At 42.9% G+C, this 20,421-nt stretch overlaps 1 protein-coding gene across 2 annotated transcripts; it reads right to left on the bottom strand.

Moving 5' to 3' along the window:
• Positions 1–2,239: 2,239 nt before the first annotated feature.
• Positions 2,240–14,971, bottom strand: LOC120844206 (amine sulfotransferase-like). 2 transcript variants are annotated; one of them, XM_040215860.2, is made up of 3 exons: positions 14,836–14,971; positions 12,494–12,662; positions 2,240–3,315 (listed from the first exon to the last, which is right to left on the bottom strand). In XM_040215860.2, the coding sequence occupies exons 2-3, from the start codon at positions 12,617–12,619 to the stop codon at positions 2,518–2,520; spliced, it is 924 nt and encodes a 307-aa protein (XP_040071794.1). In that variant the 5' UTR covers positions 12,620–12,662; positions 14,836–14,971; the 3' UTR covers positions 2,240–2,517. The 2 variants fall into 2 exon arrangements, with proteins under 2 accessions (XP_040071794.1, XP_040071798.1); XM_040215864.3 differs by lacking the exons at positions 12,494–12,662; positions 14,836–14,971 and adding an exon at positions 3,803–3,850 and having other exon boundaries at positions 2,497–3,315.
• Between the last annotated feature and the right edge of the window lie 5,450 nt (positions 14,972–20,421).

The raw sequence follows: 20,421 nt of genomic DNA, 5'->3' as shown, positions 1-20,421 counted from the left end.
TCGCCTAATTTTGCCCTTTGTCGCGGAATGTCTCTCCATTCGGTGCTAAGATCAACATCAACCCAGCGACAGCTATTCATGAAGGGGAATAGCGGCAATAATTGAATAGCCGTTGATGCCGCGATAATAGCGGAGTTTCCGGCTGGTAGATAGCGCTTCAGACCTTCTAAGCCACACACCCGCATGGAATTTTTTCAAATTGTCAGCAGCATTAACGCACCCCAGTTTTTCTTAAAAAAAAGAAAAAAACAGAAAAAAAGTGGAATGCATTTTGCAGGTGACCTTTCCCCGATCGGGCACTCACTGGGCACAGCAAATCATCCAGCTCGTTGTTCACCGCGGAAAATCAGCGAGTTCGTTCTCCGAGTTCACCGAGAGAGCCCCGTTCCTGGAGATGCAGGGGCTCAAGATGACAAGCAAGCCTAGACTACTAAGGTCGCATCTTCCAATCGGCAAAGTTCCATTCAATCCGAGGGCAAAATACGTCTACGTCGCCTGGTCCTGCGTGTCCAAAGAAGCACTAAAACACTTGAAGGACGGGTTAGACTTTTCCGGTCAAGAGATCAAATTAAGAGCATATAAATCAGTAATATTACAAACGTTTGAATATGCAAGCCCAGTTTAGAAACCATTCACAAAACAAAATATTATCAAGATAGAACGCTTTCCGATTTAATTTCAATCGCTATCGATCCATAAAATCCGTCTCCTTGCTGAAATTCGATGCGAACATTATATCCATTAATACTAGAATGATGTTGACTCGAATAAACTTTTTTTTTTATCGCTACATGGTCATCACTTCATATATATATTCAGAAACATTATACCTATGTAAACTTTAATAACGCAACAAGAACGAAACTAATGATATTTATTCGGCCTCATTGCTTCAACCATGACTCTTTTACAAACCCTTTTTTGTTACTCTTAAATGTATCGATGAATGGAACAGCTTATCTACGGATACTGATAGTGAAAATGTGCGTGGTTTCCTAAATAACAATTTAATACTTAAGTTTGCTTGTACTTCTAAAATTCTATGGTTCCAATTAAAAACTTGATGAGCATTATCCAAAACCACCAAGTCAGTAATTTTTAGAAAAACCTTGAGCGCCTGAGAAACGCAATAGTGCGCTAGAATTACCACTTGTGCAGCAAGAGCAAGGCTTCAGATGCTCTAACGCGCATGCGCGATATTTCCGTCTCTTATCATAGTCCTTATGTTTGTTGCACCTTTAGAGCGTTTCAACGCTTCCCAGGCGCTCAAAGTAGTTATAAAAAAACATTGATTTAGTGGTTTTTGATGACCCTCGGGAAGATTCTAATTGGAAGCATATCTCTATTTTCACTAATTAAAAAGTTAACACATTTTACTTAATTTCCAACTGATCGTTACAATTAGCCTCCTATACTATATCCCTCTGGCCGTGTAATTCGGCTGCAAAAACTGCCCGTGTAACTTTCCCGTCTTTAAAAAAAAATATGTTAAGCTTAAAAAAATACCCCGTTTATGATATGTCTTTAACCATATAAATGCTAGATGATAAAAACAAATTACTGTTGTTTGGCGGCGTTACTTTTCCGCTCGCGCATGTTGGGAGACCGAGAATCGGATCTGGACATCTCTTGGGGAGATGCCGGCAGGCATGGCCTCGCCCGTGCGATGGCTACGACCCCACTTTCAGCGCGCCGTAGTTGTGAGAACGGAACACAAGGTGGCGGAGAGAACATATAATTTCCCGTTTGCCAGACCCCCCAGCCACGGTTGCTAAACTGCTGGGATCTTCAAATGAAACCCACGCTCTCCCAGCGTAAACGATCGGCAACGAGCTTCGCCTCCATCGGTCTCGCCTAAAGCCGATGCCGTGAAGCAGACGACGCCCTATTTCCTCTACAGCGCATTGAAGCTGGCATATAAACCTTGAGAGCGGAGCGTTCCTGGCATTTCAGTGCTTATATGAACCAAAGAGTATCAAGCTATCGGGCTGCGCGATATATGCTTCGCTCTATCTGTCAGAAATAGAAACACAAAAACCTTTGCTCCCAGTATTGTTTCAAGTGAGCAGTCCGAGCGCTGCACTTTAGTAAATGCTTCAATAAGGGACGTATCTGTTATATAGAAATTAAAGTAAACATAATTGGCCATTTGCGGTTCAAGTATGCAGCGTATTACTAAAGTTCTCGGTCAGTTCAGAATTTTTTAAATAAGTAAAGAATGCACGTTTGCAAAGTATTATTCCGATTGATTACTAATTTATTTAACTTCTCGATTTGCGCGTGTATCAAATTTTTTTGCACCCCCCGGATGACACCCATCTCAAGAAAACTATACCTCGCACACCAATACCCAATCCTGCAAGCACGAGGCTTATTTCAACATTATTAGTGTTAACGTGAATTATTGTTTGGTTATATGTAAAATATGAGAAATAAAGAGGTTCTGGTTTATGCTCGTAGAATAGGGAAGGTGTTTTTGTTTTTTTTTTACCGGTACGTTCCACGAATCATAGAATCTCAGTCACATTTCCAAAGATCCATGATATCCGAGCCCTTTGTTCGCTCCATGATGGCAGTCTGCATCTTCACGATGTTTTCAGGAGTGAAGTGTTGCTTCCAGTCGCCGACCACTCCTTTACGGAGGATGTGGATGTCGGTCGATTGGCAAGACTCCTGGTTGCTGATGACTTGAGCCGGCTGCAGGTGCGGTGAGTTCTTTTTAAGCACCTTAAGGACCTCCTTTGGTTTCGTTGTCATAAAATTCTTCATGAAAGCCACGGTGGTTTTCTCCATAACTTGCTGAAGAACCTCTTGGTTTTCTTCGAGCACTTTCCTGTGATGCTTCCCTAGGAACTCAGCCAACCTGAGCACAACATCTTTCTTGTTCGTCTGGAGTTCCTCGTACGTGACAAAGAATACGTTTGAGTCTCCCCTGTGGTTATACCCGGAGAGTACGTGCTCAAAGTAGTCGCCAAAGCCAATCTTTGCTTCGAGAAAAGCGTCAAGAAAGTCATCACATGTTCCATTTGTAAACTCGGTTGCCGGACTTTCTCGTATCAGATAGTAGCACGATACGCAACAGTCCCAGGGGTTGCGTGCGACGTAAATGTACTTGGCCTTCTCGCTGAGGCGAAGTTTGCTCATCGAGAAATGGGTCCGCAGGAGTCTGGGGGATGCGGTCGTCTTGACTTCTTGGACTTCGAGAAAAGGCGCCTTTTCCAGGAATTCATTGAACGTTTTCACCGACACCCCTTTAGACAAAATCAGCTGAATAATCTGCTGCACCCAGTGTGTCCCGGATCTGGGGTAGGTTACCTGCATCAAAAAAAAAAAAGAAGAAGACAAAGAAAATTAAAAAAGAAGAGGTTCAGCAAAAACCTAAAACAAGAATTTTTATTGTTGTTTACAAGATTACAAGATTAAACAAGAAGACAAGAAAGCATCTGCTGAATTTACCCACAATGATTCAGTGAGCTTATCATTCCGAGGTGAGCTTGTAAAATTGATTAGGTTATCAAAATAAACTCAAGCTCAAAAAAGACAACTATAAGAAAAAAGAAGACAGGACAAGCGCTGTCTTCTACTAGTCTTCCATCTCATTATCCATCCCATTTTACAAGTGCTTGTCTTTTTTTACTTTGTTTCAATGTGTGAAATAAATAAGATAGTCAAGTAATTCTGAGTTAGGTAGTTAATTGTATGAAATGAATACCAGTTTATGTTTCTCATAAACGAAAAATGACGTATATTTATTTTATTATAAAACCGGTACGGTAAAAAAAGAAGGTTTGGGTACGTTTACATGTCCTTTATATCCCTCGAAGACCATTTTTTTCATTCCGAACTGAGAGTCACGTGTGTTCGAATGTCGAACGCTGTCATGAAAGCCACCGGGTAAATATGGGCTCATATAACTCTTGGCTCTGTATAATCTGGAGGTAGACTCAAAATCACGCTGCGAAAATTTAGTCTCGCATGTGATAAACAGATTGCGGGAAGCCCCAGCAGACGACAACCACTCCACTCCCTTCACCTCTAAGCCGACAGTGCGACGGGAGCTATACGTGATAGTTTGTTCAGTCACACGTTTATGTTTCGCCACGTGATTACGCTGCCGCCCTTACCCATGCGCGAATGAGCGGGGTCGGGCGATCCAAGGGAGGAGCTCCTGATTGGGCCGGTGACCGCGTAGATCCCGCCGCACCGTAAACCTAGGGGCGCATAGAATATAGAGGTGCCGGGAGCAACACACGAAGGTTGCCATGACGCCACAGGGGTGCAATATTACGAGGAAGGAGACGACCAACCGGTTTTCACCACTTCAAGGTTCCGCTTCATGGTTTTGTTGGCCCCCACAACAGACCGTACGGGTGCTGGTCGCGCTTGGGCGCAGAACACCAACTTTTAGATTCGTCAGTCGGAGCAACATCGCCGCACTCTAAAAGTAAGTGTGCGACAGATTCTGCCCCTGCACTGCGTTTTCTTTAAGTTGAACAGCAGCCGATGCTACGACTTAACGGAACCAATCAAGCAGCTTTAAAAGTGTAGCATCATGGCGCTTGCTGTTTTTTGTAGGTTCTCTATCTCAAACTAAACCTATCACGCACACACACACACAAGAACCGAGATTGTGGCTCATTTACTGTGCTGGATTGGTTTATAGTTGACAGTACACCCACAAATATTATTTCTAAATTTATCAATGGCATTTCTGAAAGTCTCATGCTAAACTATTTGAGAACGATTGTACAGTATACAAAATAGTTGAACGTGACAAGTATGCTTGTGCACTTTAGGACGGTTTATAAGTGCTGCGAACTTTGTGTGACCACTGGGAAATCAGCTTAAATATAAAAAAGTGTAAATATATTTGTTTTCACGTGGCGCAACTTGCCCAACTGCATATGAACTGAAAACTGTAATACTTGAACGTGTAATTATGTAATGCCCTCCAAAGAATCTTTAAGCAATAATAAATCAAATGAAATGAAATACATAAGTACCTGAGGGTTTATCTTCCGTCCAATTTAAAATGGAATGATCACATTGATTATACTCTTCGCCAAGGTTAGTAAAATGTTGTACTTTGTCCGTTTGACTCCTTTTTTTAATATATCACGTAACGTGAAACATAGATTATTATTTTTTGATCAGGTCAATTTTAGAACGCGCAAGTGTCATCCGGGAACCGCCTCGTAGTTACCTGTAGTACAAAAGTTAGAAAAGCTCGAGAATCATGCATGAAAGTCTCTGACATGAGACTACCGCCGATACACAAGTTGTACAGAAATAAAAAAAAAATGAATCAGGTTGGGTCACTCTTAGATATCGGAGAAGGTGTATAATTTACGAAAACTAAAGAGGGTCATACAAGACAAGCAGAGAGCACAGACAGCACAGACAGCACACCATTATGTTTTGCCAGGTGATCAAACATCAGCCAGCACAGCACAGCAGGCAGCACAGGCTTTCGACTTTCCACGTTCCGTTGCAAGTCGGAAGATTGTGTTGTCTGTTTGTCCTCCATGTCCTTATTTCGTAATTGTAAATTAAAAACCATAACGCTCTATCATATAAAAAACGCACTATCACACAGTGATAGAGCGTTTTCTTTTTAAGTGTGTGCCTAAATTTTGAATATGTTCATCACGTGTACACAATCTATGTACCCCCGTACATAAGACCTACTGTTTTATTGAAATACAGAAATGTGTTTTAAAAAAAGCGGAAACGGAAAGAATCAACACGAAAACGGAACGAAAACTGACGCAAATAACTTTTTCGTTTTCGTGTTTATTCTTTCCTGTTGTCTAAGTATATTTACCAACAGGCTCGTTTTTAATGTTGGTAGAAATGTATTCTTTTTTTTTTCTTTTTGCGTGTGTGTGCATGAATTTCGAATCAGACATGTACAAGTTAATAAAAAAAAAGTAATTATTTTAACGTACTTAGTATTCACCTCAAAAGTACTTTGAGTACAGTAGAAATTACTCAAATAAAAAGTAATTGAGTAAATTATTAACTACCGTAAAAAGTAGCGAATTACTTTCGAAGTTGCTCTTATATTTCTTTGTGGTGGCAACAAAGTACACAAGTTTTTATCTATTAGCAAAATTCTGCCGGCCAAATATAAACCGGTTTACGTTTCCACAGAAATGTTTTAAGAGCTAAATCTGCTTCTGCGTTCCTAATTGTTTCGTAATTCTTTGTTTCGGGGTCAATTGTTTACCAAGAATCTATGATTTCTACTTTGAGGTTTAACACTACCTGAGTTCGATTTTGCAGACAGTTTTCTTGTTTACTGTGTAGCCTAAAGTACATCTAAAAAGTACTTGAAGTAAGGTACGAAGTAAATAAGTTATGTGCGTAGCACAAGTAAAGTTGTAAGTACAACGGGTGCAATGTACTTAAAGCAAAGTATTATAAATACAATGTAATTTTAAAATAAAGTACAAGTAGTTTCAACACAATCTTTTATGATGCTCTTCCATCCCCTTTACAGTGTTCTTTTTTAACTGGTATGCATTGCTCTGGGGGCATCGGAAGAGCAATCGTTTTTTTTTTTTTTTTTAAATGGCGGAAAATATTGCATAAAGTCAAGTCGCCACAGCTTGGTTGTTTTACTATCGCTGAAAAACTATTGAAGACACAAAAAAAATTATAAGGCACTTATTTGTATCGGTCTTATAGCTGCCATTACTTCACTCATACAAATGACCAGAGGACGTCTAGAAAGAAGATAGCGCGTTTTCAGATGACGAAATGCCCTTTTTTGTTTTTAGATTTGGGGAATGTACTTTGAAGTCGTGAGATTTAGTTTCCACGGAAAGTACCATAAAAATACTGTAGTAAAGTACAAGTACAAACCCAGAGAATGCACGTCAAGCAAATTACAAGTTTTTAAAACATACTTGAAGTAGTAATTTTAAGCACACTGTACTTAAAATACTTCGCAACACTACGTGTTTATTATTACTTAATGTAAAAACGTTGGGAAAATTACTAAGCTTTCTCCAAAGATCTTCGAATCTTGGAAGACCTGAATATTCTGAGCTTTGGGGGGAAAGGCAAGCAAAGAGGTCACCTCCGCGTTGCCATTTAGCGCGCGATTCTGCAAATACAACACAATCTAGGGAAGCACGAGATAAGAGCTTCAGAGTGAGTGCTGCATTTTGTTGGAGTGAGGATGCAGGCACACATCCTGTAGTGGGCGAGAGTTCCTACGGTGGAGAGGAGCGGGCACGAGCCCTTCCTTAAAATGCGTCGACCCCTTAAGCTTCGGGACAAAAAGAAACCTCTGTCTTCGGACCTAATCCCGCAGTTACTCGGCCTCACTTGCGATGTGCCTCCCTGCTCCCCGTGCCTCATGGCAGGGCTCTTTTAGTGGTGGACTCGTGAAAATTTTAATGGGTTTTGGAACCTCCAAACCGCATTCCCCCACCCCTGCCTAATATGTATTGCTAAGCAAACCTACCACTCACATTCGAAAGTAATTTCTCATTTTGAGGTGAAGTTGCCCGGAAAAAGTAATTAAAGTACACTACTAATTACCAAAATAAAATGCAATTGAAAGTTACTAAACAACTCAGAAAGGTAGTTAAACTCGGGTAACTTAAGTAGAGTAGTTGAAGTTTGTAAAAGTCTGTTTTGAATGTGTTCATTATGTGTACGCAGTCCATGTACCCCTTTTTGCGTCTGTGCCCCCTTTTGTGCGTGTATCCCCTCCTTCTGTCGTGCATGAATTTTGAATATTCTATTTATTTGAACGGAGTTCATGTATCCCAAAGTATAATGCCTAACGACGCAGCCGGTATTTGCATAAATAAATAAATAAATAAATAAATAATAGTACGATAATATACCTTACTTAAACAAAAACTCGCACCTAAAAATATCCATTGCAACCGACAGTTTAAGAACGACACGACGTGACTGATTATGCTTAGATTTCTTGGTTTTTGTCTCGTGCTGTCTCTTCTTTATCAAGCTAACGCCGCAATCCGATTCATTATTTATTTATTTATTTACAGTTACTACTGCTTTCTCAAAGAAGGCATCTTGTGATCACATTAAAAAGTGATAACAATATGCTGGACAACCCCTAGGCCCTCCCTGTCTTATGTTGGCATTGACTATAGTAAACTGCAATATAGCGTTTATATTCGAGGTACAGTTTTTGAATAATACTTTTGATGGCCTTCGCATTTTAGCGCCGAGGTGCACATGTAGACGACATCTTGCAACTAAAAGTATAGATAGTAAGAGCATACATTTAATGCTTTGTTAGCGAACAAAACACGCACTGTAAGTATACGTTTGGGTGGGTTTTATGACAAAATAACTTCATTGTATTTTAGTGCGTATCGTTCTTCAAACGTAGCGCTAGATTAAGTATTTTTTAGAGTACTTTAATATGTCTTAATTGTTCGTTTAGCACACTGCTCTTTGAGTAAATTATAGTTTAATATGGATAACTGTTTTTATTTCAAATCAGATAATATGAAAGGATCCCCAAAGGCATGCTGTTGTGGAAAACGTTTTACTTTAAAATCGCCCGTAAGCAATACATTTTCTTATATATATAAATAATTGAAGGTTATTGCATTTTTCTCGGCTCAAAGAGCAGATCATAAGTTGCTTTCTTTATTTTTATTTTACGATAGAGAAACAGAAAATTTAATTTCGACTATAATAAAATTAATAGTGTATTGCTACGTAATAGACCAGGGGTCTCCAAACGTTTTGGCTAAAGGGTCGAATTAGAGACTTATCGCATTCTCAAGGGCCGTACAATATATGATAATTTAAGTAAGGAAAAACTATACGAATAAGTGTAAGTAAGCATTGATATACAACAACTTAAAACTGGAGCAATAATTCAAAAAGAAGTGTAAGTGAAGTTACTGCATATGCTTTCTTTTTAAATGGAAAATTTTGCGCATTATGACATTCCAAAGTATATTTGACGCAGATAACTCTACAGTCATAAATCAGAGCGCCTAAGAACTTTGACATATTCACACTGGGCAGATGACTAAGGAGAATAGTAAATGTAATGATGACAATATGTTGCAGCAGCGTCATTCCCGTGGAATCCGTCAATGTTCCTTATCTAGGTGTTACTTGTTGTTAACAAACCCATTGTGTTCTCCTAGGTGTACCCAACTTTCTGCGAAGTGCAATGTAAAATATATGGTTGTATAGGGCAAACAGCACAGACAGTTTTTTTTCTTAGCTTTGACCGTATTTGGAAAGCGTGTGACATGTTTTATTTAATCTGCCATTTTATTTCGCGGTAAGGTGCAATGTTTACATAAAACTAAGTTTGTAACATGGTGTGTCGAAATTAAAATGTGTTTATTTTACCCTTGTTTCTTTTTCTGTTTTCTTTTTCTGTTTGATTTGCTTTTCTTTTATGGACAGCCTGTCTCACACACAAGCATGCAAGTGCTTTTGTGAGGCAGTAATTGATGCGTGTGAATGATTTTGTGCTAATAAAACTATTATTATTATTATTATTAAGCGATAACACCCTTTTGTTGTGACGCCCCCAAGTGCGGGCTATATCTTTGGTGCTAGTTTGAATGAACTTTGTTATGCAATGGACACCGACCAGAGTGGCTGTTCCCAGTGCGGAGCGCAGACCGCCTACGCGACGGACGAAAACATAACAGTGGCGACGAGATGAGCCCAAGCAACCGCGGGCACACGCGTTTCACTGCAGCATTGGCAACTGCGACAGCGACGACGACGGTGTTTCAAGTTCCCCACTTCGAAAAAACTATACAGATAAGTTGGGATACGCATTGGATTCGTGTGGAAGCCTATTTTGAGCGTAATGAGATTACGGAGGACAAGAGGAAACGCGCGTTGTTGGTGGCTGCGTTAGGCTCCCGGACGATTGATGTTTTAAAAGGATTGTGTGCACCGCGGAAGATAAACGAACTAACGTACAAAGAAGTTGTAAACATTCTCAATGAACACTACGCTCCACGGCCGAATGAAATCCCGCAGAGCTACAAATTCTTCAACCGACAGCAGCAGGAAGATGGGTCCGTACAAGATTTTATTGTGGAGCTGCGGAAAATAGCTGACAGCTGCAATATCGGTGGCAGCCTAGACCGAATTCTAAGGCACCGTATTGTTTACGGAGTGCGAAATCGGACGGTTCAGCGGTAGCTATTGTCAAAGCGAGACCTCATACGGCAAGAGGCGGAAGATGTGGCGACCGCGGCCGAAGTAGCTACCAGAGAGCTAAGGAATATGGAAGGGAACGAGGTGAAGACCGAAGCCGAGTTAAACAGAATGGCGGGAAAATCGGTTGACTAGGAAAGAATGTATGACCGGTCGATGAAATGCAAATGCGAGCGTTGCGGGAACAGATCACATTCAGGAGAGACGTGCCGCCACAAGTTTGCAAAGTGCTTAAGATGTAGCCGACAAGGGCATTTTGCATAGAAGTGCAGAAAGCAAAAAAAGATTTTTCGTCACCCGGTCGACGGTAGACAGCGGTAGCAGCCGTAGCGGAAGTGTAAAGCGACGAAGAGGTGGACTTGTCTTCTGTGTACGTGGCACACTCCTGTAAAAGGACGAGGCTCGAGCCTTCCGTCGAAAGACAGACCTGATTGGATGGTGTGCCCCTTACCATGGCAGTGGACACTGGTTCCCCCGTTTGTATTATTTCGCGTGAGGTGGTACCATCAGCACAAGGAGCATTGGCCGGCGCTGTCCGAAAGCCAACTGCAAGAAGGGAGACTTAGAAAAGAGGCTGGCACAATTCCTCATCAACTATCTCAGGGCGCCCCTTCCAGGGAGTGAGTGCATCCCCGGGAGAACTACTTCTGGGGTATGGAATTTGGTCACGCTTGGATATGTGTGTACCATCACGCTCCGTGTTCTATGACAATGTGGAGGAATAAGGAGAAGCTGGGGACCTTTGTTCTGCACGGGACACCGACCACAGAAAATGTTCCCAGCGCGGAGCGCAGACCGCCTGCGCGACGGACGAAAACATTAACAAGAGAACTCTGCAGGCATAAATTAGAGCGCCTAAGAACTTTGACATATTCACACAAGGAAGATGACTAATGAGAATAGTAAATCTGATGATGACAATATGTACTAGTTATGACAGACGCAATGACGATCCGCATGAAAACGCAAAGTAATGTCATAGTTACACAGACATCCAGCAGGAAACGTGTACGAGTAATAATGCTGGTGATTACAATGTAGAATCAATAACATCGCGAAACAATCCGCGCTTCGGTGCAGTTTTCCCCCATTGTTTCTTGTATCTTCGTTTGCGCTCTTGGTGCGTGTCGGGACGCAGTTGTTTTTACTTGCGCTTGTTTTTAGATTTTGGGCTGCGGGTCACTGGAAATACCGTGGTCACCGCCGGCCTGGTCGACTCTGTGCCGCGGGCCGAGGTTTGAGACCCCTGTAATAAACTAAAACCCCGAGGCTATCAAAGAATGGACGACATGCCACAGAAGTCTGAGACATTTATAATATTTATTGACAAACATTTTTAAATGGCCCCGAAGCCTATATAGACATTAATTTTATCAATAAATATCATAATTGTTTGAAAAGTTTGTGTTGTATCGTTCCTCGGACTCCCTAAACTTTGATTTTAGTCTAGGTCAGGTTAGGTTAGGTCAAGCATCCTCAGCTCGCTTTCGCCATAAATTTTTCTTTATTGTTCCTACTCATAAATTAAGGAGAGTTATATTTTGTGTAACTTCCGTTTCTGTAAAAATATCGCGTTTTCATACTGTCAAGGAATTAGTCACACGAAAGGCCTGATATTACTAAATAAATATTTTGACTACCATAAGAAGAGCAATGAAAGATTCGGAATGAACACATTTAAGGACTTCACAGGCGTGCACAAGGAGTTGAATAATTTTACCAAACGGTACACTGAACTTGAGTATTACCTTAAAAAAGCATGCTTAAGTACTGAGAATCAAATTGATCTCTGACGTGTGAAGCGTCCTAAGAAACCTCTCGTCAAGAATTTAGTATTATTATACTCATCGAATCTTAGTACAGTATAGCAAGGTTCCGGTTTTTATTGAAGCCTTAGTATTCATTTATTCATTAAAGTTATAACTTTACTTATAATTCAGTAGAGGGGATGACATTCGTTGTTGCATGTATGTGTGCATTTGCGTTGTCATCGTCGTCGCCTTGTCCCCCTCCCTGACCTCGTCAAGCTGTATTCGGAACTCATTTTTGTCAGGAAGACCGCAACATTGTATGTACACGGAAAACGAAACTTCGAAACTTTGAAAATATGTTTCCAATAAAAAGAGAAAGAAAAACGCACGCACACACACACAAACACACCACAGCCTTTTCAGAACTCTATGAAAGAGACTCTGAGTGCACTTTTATTTACAATAAATGCGATTGAATTGGGGTCTGGCAATTTTTGTCCAGGTTATATACAGAGGCGCAAATGAACGTCGCCCGGAGAAACACTCACCTGAATGATATCGCCGTCTTGTGGTTCAAAGGTGGGAATTTGACGGCAAAGGGCGGGGCTGAAGTAGACGCAGCGCGGTTCGCCGTCGATGTCTTGAGTTACTGGAACGCGTCTCGACGTAGTCATTTCGGGGCCGGTTGCAGTGGCGTCTGAGCTTCAATGAAGAAAACTACGGAAGGCAGAAAGCAGCATATGGAACAATTTGTTGACGGGAATACTACGTGCATTGGTAGCCGATTCAAACATGTTAGTTGCTTGACACCACCGATTTGAACATGATTCCGACGTATTGTCGCAATTTAGAGTCGCCGACAGGTTGCAGAACGGCACGGTGTCTCTTTGCGACGCCTAACATGCACGCGGTCGCTGCCTTTGGTCGGCCTTTAGCTGCGTGAGGAACAGCAACGCTCACGAGACGGCGAAGCATTATCCAAAGCAGGAAGCTCGCGGAAGAAACGGGACAACTGAAACCCCTCTGTGCCGTGTCATGATCCCCCAAAACGTTATCACGAACCGGATATCTCTTTTTTATACGGGGACAATTAAAAAATTAATCTTCTAAACAGTTACTTGAAGGAAGTAGGCGCTTACAATTACATTTACTCCAAGTTGAAAATACTTAAATTAGATTACTGGAATATTTGAGAAGCAAAGTGATAGGCCGTTACTTAAAAATTTGGAAAACGCTTAAACTTCGCCTTTAAGAGCGTAACGCGATACCGTTATTGAGCCCCGTTCGCGTCACCTTTTCATTCGCCGTGCAAGCGCGCCTCGCATCGCCTAGTCAGTAGCGTTTCTAGTTCGCAACTGAACGGCCTTGGATCCGAATCCCGCCTAAACATTAAGACAAGTGAATTCCTTTATAAAGTGAAATCTCTTGAGAGGAGCGGTGGCCTTTAATTCGCATTACATGTCATGTTTTAATCGCTCTCATTCCACGCGTGACGTCACGTTTCACGTGAAACTTGTGGGTCGTTTGAAATTCCCGCGCGAGTTCAAGTGTCTGTGACGTCATGACCCTATGGACCAATCAGGATTTTTCCGTCACGCCACCGATGCCGTCTTTTCTGCGACTCGAGCACCTAAACGGTATCGTGTTAAAAGGAGCCGTTAGTTTTCCGATTACTTAATATTTTTAAAGCGATCGATTTTTTCGGCCGGTTTGAAAACGGGCCCATCGTACTGTCCATTATTGGACTGGAATCACCAAACTGTAAACTGCCTACCTCCTTAGTTCAACAAGTTTGATCGGAGACTTTGTTCAAGAATTCTTGGCTAGAAAAGCTGTACAAATAAAGGACGCAATTAGAAAGAGGAGGTATGTATCGTAACGGTTACGAATGGTTCTAGTACTTCCAAAAATAATGGGATTATTCCTGCGATTACTTTCTAATAATTGTAATCAAATGAATAAAAAATTGATCCAAAAACTTATCGACTACATGTAATTTGATTATTTCTAATCAGTACCGTAAAAGTCAACACGAAGCCCCAAATTGGAGCTGTGGTTGAGTAAAAAAATCCCTGGCTTCGCGGGAAGATATCTTTTATCTGCAGTTTTATTTTGCGTACACGCGTAACACAGCCACCCTCCAATGTAGGTGAAGCTGCTGCTTCCTCCTAGAACCGCAGACCCTATCTCCTTTCGTTGTCTTATCTGCATACGAGGGAGAGTTTGCAAGTATGCGGGTCACTCGAGTATTCATTATAAAGATGTGGAATCTGACCTCCGATCCCGCTATCTTCAACACGAGACCCGATATATGCAGATATGCTTTGTCCGACGCCACAAAATTGACACCGAAAAACACCACATCTGGGGGGAAATAACTCCCCAAAAGAAATCTTCGAATTAAGGAATATATATATAAACCTCGAAAACGTGAAACACCCTACTCTTGAATATTAACGTCAAAATTTAATTTATTTAGCAATTCGTTGTAGGTGAATGATTTAGAATCATCTAGTCTAATAATTTTCACTTTAAGCGCGACATATTTTGTAGAGTCGATTTCAGTTCGATTACCTACCAAAGTTTCCCGTTCGCTCTTGCAGCCATGTCAAACTCTATGCTCCACTTCAAACTAAGATGGAAGTAGTTTAGCAGTGCTAAAACGGAATGTTAAAATAATAGAGTTATATTATGTTTTTTTTTTGCTTTTTTTTGGGGGGGAGGCAATATACTGCCAGTGGTTGGAAAAGTGAGCGCCAGGCTGGAAATAATTTTATCTAAAGAGCGTCGTATACGGAAATCTCACGGGCAGCCTTTTTGATAAGTATTTAAAGCACGACTCCATGCCGATATAAAGGAAATAAACGTCGCTTTCAATGGAAACACTCACGTCGTTCTGATGATCCTTTGAAGACAACGTGAACGTAGATCGCAAAAACGACAAAGAGCTATTACAAGATAAAGCTCAACGGAAAATTATATGATCTGCGGCAACGAGACGACTCTGCATAGTGGAGGACAAAGACAACTTGTTTTTCGATGCGTATACACTTCCGAAGATAACAAGATGGTTGATATTTGGATATCAGTTGCGGTATCTGTTATCTCGTCCTCTGAAAGTCGAAGAGGGTCGGACTGTGCTTTGATTCGTAGAGGAACTGGAAAGATGAGCTTTTTGTTTTTGAGTGCTCCTATGGAAATATTTTTGTGGATAAACCTTCGTGCGCATTTCCACTCCATGGGAATTCACCTGCTGCTGCCCGTCTCGGGGAGTGACACAGCACACCGGTTCAACAATACGTAGACATGTAATGGCCGTTATCGCCCGCGCCACGAACCCAAGAGCTCTCGGGCATACGCTGCGACGCCCTTTTATCAGCGGTGGAGCGCCGCTGGCGAGACCAGTTGCCAGTGGCGTACCAACTTGTTTTTGAGCGAGGGGGGGAGGGGGGGGGGGCGGTGCCCTTGGCATTCCTTGGGCGCCGCCGGCCAGTGTTCGCCCTGCCCAGTGGCGGCTGTTTCAGGGGGGGGGGGGGGGGGGGGGGCAAAACACATGCCTTGCCCCCCACTCTGAGAACTGGAGGCAAGCGCCCCCTTGCCCCCCCCCCCGGGTTGGTACGCCCATGCCAGTTGCCCTTGCCCCCTCGCGGTAGCAATGACTACTGACGATTTAGAAGATGGCCAACCTTGGCCAACGCTTTGGATCCCCAGGTTGCCCGCACATATCCCCCTCCTCCCCCCCCCCTCCCCCCACCAAAAAACAAAACAAATAGGGACGTCTTAGAAGGTCTTAGGTCAGCAAGGGTCTTCGCAGATGGCCAAGCACGGGTTCGACGTCAGTACTTTCGGACGGTACCCATGGGGCTGTGGTGGATCTGATGATGGAAGCTGCGTTGCCACCGCTAGGTGTCTGGCACGAGGTGCTAGAAATTAGATACAACATAAGGCCGTGGCGCGGCTGGAATAAGTGGCCCGCCCAAGAACGACGGCTGTCCAACAGCGAATACGGGAGCACGCCTACTTTCTCGCCTCCACCACCCCCCCGCCTCCCCCCCCCCCCCCAAAAAAAAAGCAAAAACCAAGAGGGCGCGAATATATGTTGAAGTTAAAGCAAGTAGGCAGGCGAGCTCGTAAAGGATAGACATCTAACCCTTTAGCGAAGATAAAAAAGGGCGGAAAGGCACGAAACTCTGGACGCAGCTAAAAATTTATTTTTCAGACAACCTCCTAAATAGGCCCACAAACCCACAGAAAACACACGTTGCCCAGGGTCACAAAACCGTGGAAGAAAAGACCAAAGAACAAAAAGGGAAAAGACCCCGGCGACCGGCTTGAGGACACTGGTTTGTAGGGACAAGGTCTTGTCCCTACAAACGGGCGAACGTACGAAAGAAAAGTAACTGCACTGTACCAAACTTTCTAGATGCGGAGCATCTCTTGCTCGGGTCTATGTCCCGCGGCGTCGTAGTCCGCACTCACACTACGCATGCGCATCTCTCCTCCTTCCCTCTCTCCAACAGCTGCGCGTTACTCTCTCCGCTCTCTCTCTCTACCAGCTACGTGCACTTCGCGTGCGTTCGCTTCTACTCACACCGCGCGCGCATGCGCAACTCTCCTGCTCTAGTCTCCTCTCCTTCAAGTGTGAATATAAGCAGCGGTAGCGCGCAGCGCGCGTTCGAGGGGAGGAAGTGGCCGAGTGGGCTAACGCGTCTCAGCTCGGAGCGTGGAGCGAAAGCTTGCGCTGGGAACCTCCTGGGTTCGATCCCCGCCGCCCCCGCCCGTTTCGATCTGGATGAGTTTCGTACCGGCACGCGTTCGTGTGATCACTACTGCGTGATACACGTTAAAAAATTACACCATCTTCCCGAGGGGAACCATGGGGTGATGCGGAGCATCGCGGAGTTCCCAACAACGTTCACGCGATGTGTGGTAACCAACGCAAGTTAACAACGAAATAACACGCAAGTTAACAACGTTACTAACACCGTTAATAACGATCCGCGATGCTCCGCATCACCCCATGGTTTCCCTCGGGAAGATGGTGTAATTGTTTACATATGAAAGGGTATACTGACGCCACTCCCCGCGTTGCAAGCTGCCGTCGCCGCGGCAGCTTGCGCAACAGTAATCATTACCGCGAAACGTATGCGGTGAGCGCTACGTACGTGCTTCGCATTGTTATCAGGGGCACCTTATCATAAATTACGTGGTACGGGTGTTTGTTTTGAGCTTGTTCTTTATTGAAACGAATGCTGTACTGCATGGTGTATGCGTCATATGCACTTCTCGCTTCAATCGTTGAAGGTTCTTTTTTTTTTTCGTGAGGACAATAACGCGAACAAATCTGATCTGTGAGTCTTATAGAGCTTGGCTGTAAAAGTCGTATATTCCCCCACAATGTGCGAAAGAACGAAATCGACAGTTATACCACTGTCACGGAATACGTTTAAAATGGGCCGTCACGTAACTCAGGACGGAGGTGCGAAGTTGTTAATTCTCATAGCCGTCGTGTTTGGCATCGTGGATGCCATGGACCACAGCCACAAGTGATCCGGGAAAGTAAGATGGTATAAGCCCGGTGGAAGTTTTTAAAACCATTCAACATTACGCGTAGCAACGTGAATACTGCCAAAGGGGAATTTCGCATAACGTGAGTAATGTTTTAAAACAAGTATTTCACGCAGACAATACGATGGTTCTCCCTTCGTCGTGCAATTCTTGGCGGGCTGCAAGGGCTGCTTCCTTCGCTCGCATCGCGCAGCACGGCGGTCGGGAAGTCCCAACTTCGCTCTCCTCGCGGCAAGAAGTAAGAGAAGAAGGATTTTTACACTTTTTACGCGCGCGGCAACGACAAGGGACGAGGTCGAAATCTCTGCAAAGTGTCGCCCTTAAACCTATCGCTTTAATATAATTTTATTATTTTTAAATACGTAAAAAACAATATAATTGCAAGAGAGCCGTGGAGATGGGAATTATTGTTAAGCTGATTGTGTATACAGTGCCATAGACGCTTATATGGACGAGGAACGCCTTCAGTACAATGATGCTCTAGGGTGCTCTTGGTGCGACTGGATTAGAACAACCTTCTCGAAGCTTCGAAGATTTGAAGGGCCCGAGATGGCGATTGCCAAAGCTACGAAGACTGATTAGCCAATCGCCTTGCGAGGTTTTGGTCGTCACCGTGTTAGTATTTGTTTGTGTCCGGCTGGCAGGCATTGGCGCTATTTTCTCAGGATCCAGAGACTTTAGGCGATCCTATGGGGCCTAACTTGGGCCTAATACCATTTCTTTCTAAGGATTAGTGCCGAAGTACCTTTTTCGGCGTTTTTATTTGTATTTTTCGGGGCTAGCGAGATAATTGCTTTTTATCTTATATCTTCACGCAATCTATTGAGTGTTAGACTGTACCACGCGACTGGAAGGTGGCGAAGGTGGTTCCTCTTGTCAAGTCCGGCAATGCACAGTCCGCTCTTAGTTACAGACCAATTTCGATAACAAGTATTCCATGTAAACTTTTGAAGCATGTAATCTATTCAAATCTCGTGTCATTTCTCAAGTCATATTCATTTTTTAACCCCTTCCAGCGCGGTTCTCGTAGACACTATTCCTGTGAAACGCAACTGCTCTCTTTTACAAATGACATAACATCGGGCCTGGATCGTGGTCAGTTTTTCGAATGCATGTTTCTTTATTTTCCAGAAGCATTCGAAAAAGCTCCACATCACTTGCTGCTTCTCAAAATTGCTACCATAAATATTGACCCTAATATCTTAAAATGGATTCAATGTTTTTTGACTAACCGCACTCAATTTGTAAGAGCGAATGATTGTACTTCATCTCCTTCTTCGATAAAATCCGGTGTTCCTCAAGGTTCCGTTTTAGGCCCTTTACTCTTCCTAATATATATTAATGACCTTTATAACGGCATTCAGTCCTCTATGAAGTAATTCGCTAACGACTGCGTTCTTTACCGCCAAATAACTGACCTATCCGATCAATCTATTCTCCAATCTGGTCTCGACCACATCTCTACCTGGTGTAATAAATGGCTTATGACTTAACATTAACAAATGTAAAAGCATGACTTTCTCACGCCGCCCTGATCCCTCTCTATCATGTGATTACAAGATTAACGATATTTCCCTTGCGCACGTCATTTCTTACAAATACCTTGGAGTTCACAGAGCTAATGACGTCTCATGGCAAACCCAGGTTAACTACGTTATTAATAATTCTAATCGCATTATCGGCTACTTACGTCGAAATTTTGCTCAAGCCCCTTTTTCTCTTAAGCTTCTTCTTTACCGTAAACTCATCAGCCCAAAGCTCGAATATGCTTCTGCGATATGGGATCCAGCACAACGGTATCTTATTGATGCCATTGAATCTGTTTAAAATCGATCAGCCCGTTTTATTAACTCTAATTATTACCACCTAGCTAGCGTGTCCCTAATGAAGTCTAATGCTGGTACTCCTGAACAAATGTTTCGAAGAAAAATTGCGCGTCTTTCTTTTTTTTGTAAAATATTTTTAGAACCCAGTTCTAAACAGGAACTCTTTCTACAGCCTTCATACCTTTCATCCCGCGTTGATCACCAGTACAAAGTTGCCATACCTCATCGCAGCACTAAGATATTTTTATTCTTTCTTGCCAAAAACCCCTTCAGAATGAAACCACCTTCCCCCCCCCCCCCCCCCCCCCCCCCCATTGCCGCAATTGAAGATGTTTCTGCTTTCAATACAGCCATAATTGATCACTTTTATAACTCTGCAATTTGTTGACTTGTTGATTTATACTTTTTCTTTTGTTTTGTTGATGTTGTCTATTTTTTTGTACTATGAATTGATCATTTGTACTTTGTAAACCCATTGTACCACCCCCCTTTCTAACTCCCGATGGGCCCTGAGGGTAATGAAATAAATAAATAAATTGCTTAACTGCAAACCTGAGCCGCAGATGACACGTATGAACTCAGGTGCTAGCACTGAGGAGTTAATCTGCACTTTGTTTAGTAATTTAGGCCCTAAGATGTCACATTAAAACCAAACAGCAGGGGATGAGGCCTAACTTTGGCGCTTGGTTTCTTGGTTGTTTAGGCCCAAAGATGACGGATGACAGGCGAACTACCAGCAGTATAAGGCCAAACTTTGGCACTCAATGTCCCAATTAGGGCCAAGACTCACAAACTTTGACTGAAGAAGGTCAAGTTTGGCTCTGCCTTGACTTCTTGGGTCATTTTATTAACCTGATTTCCCAGGCACTAACCAAGCTTGGTAAAAACAACTGTGCTACCTTGGGGGGAGGGGGGGCGCATATGTATAACGAGTTCTAGTGATCTGATGCTATAAAGTGGTTATCGATGAAATAAAGATAAAGCTGAAAAAGCGAAGAAAGTACTAAAAGTGCAGGTATATTTTCTTTTTGTTCAGGTGTACGGCGTTGCACGCGAGCATTTCTGCACCTACGAAAAGAATC

This window comes from Ixodes scapularis, unplaced genomic scaffold (assembly GCF_016920785.2).
Source record: "Ixodes scapularis isolate PalLabHiFi unplaced genomic scaffold, ASM1692078v2 PGA_scaffold2__306_contigs__length_199485367, whole genome shotgun sequence".
NCBI classification, from domain to species: domain Eukaryota; kingdom Metazoa; phylum Arthropoda; class Arachnida; order Ixodida; family Ixodidae; genus Ixodes; species Ixodes scapularis.
Note: the sequence above shows the minus strand (reverse complement) of the source record. Positions and strands in the feature narration are given on the sequence as shown.

What these genes read in the sequence shown, in the direction of transcription:
- LOC120844206 (XM_040215860.2), bottom strand. Translation starts at nt 12,619, where the DNA reads ATGACTACGTCGAGACGCGTTCCAGTAACTCAAGACATCGACGGCGAA. An exon ending in AAGACGGCGATATCATTCAG is followed by an intron (nt 3,316 to 12,493) that starts GTGAGTGTTTCT and finishes TTTTTGATGCAG; the next exon opens with GTAACCTACCCCAGATCCGG.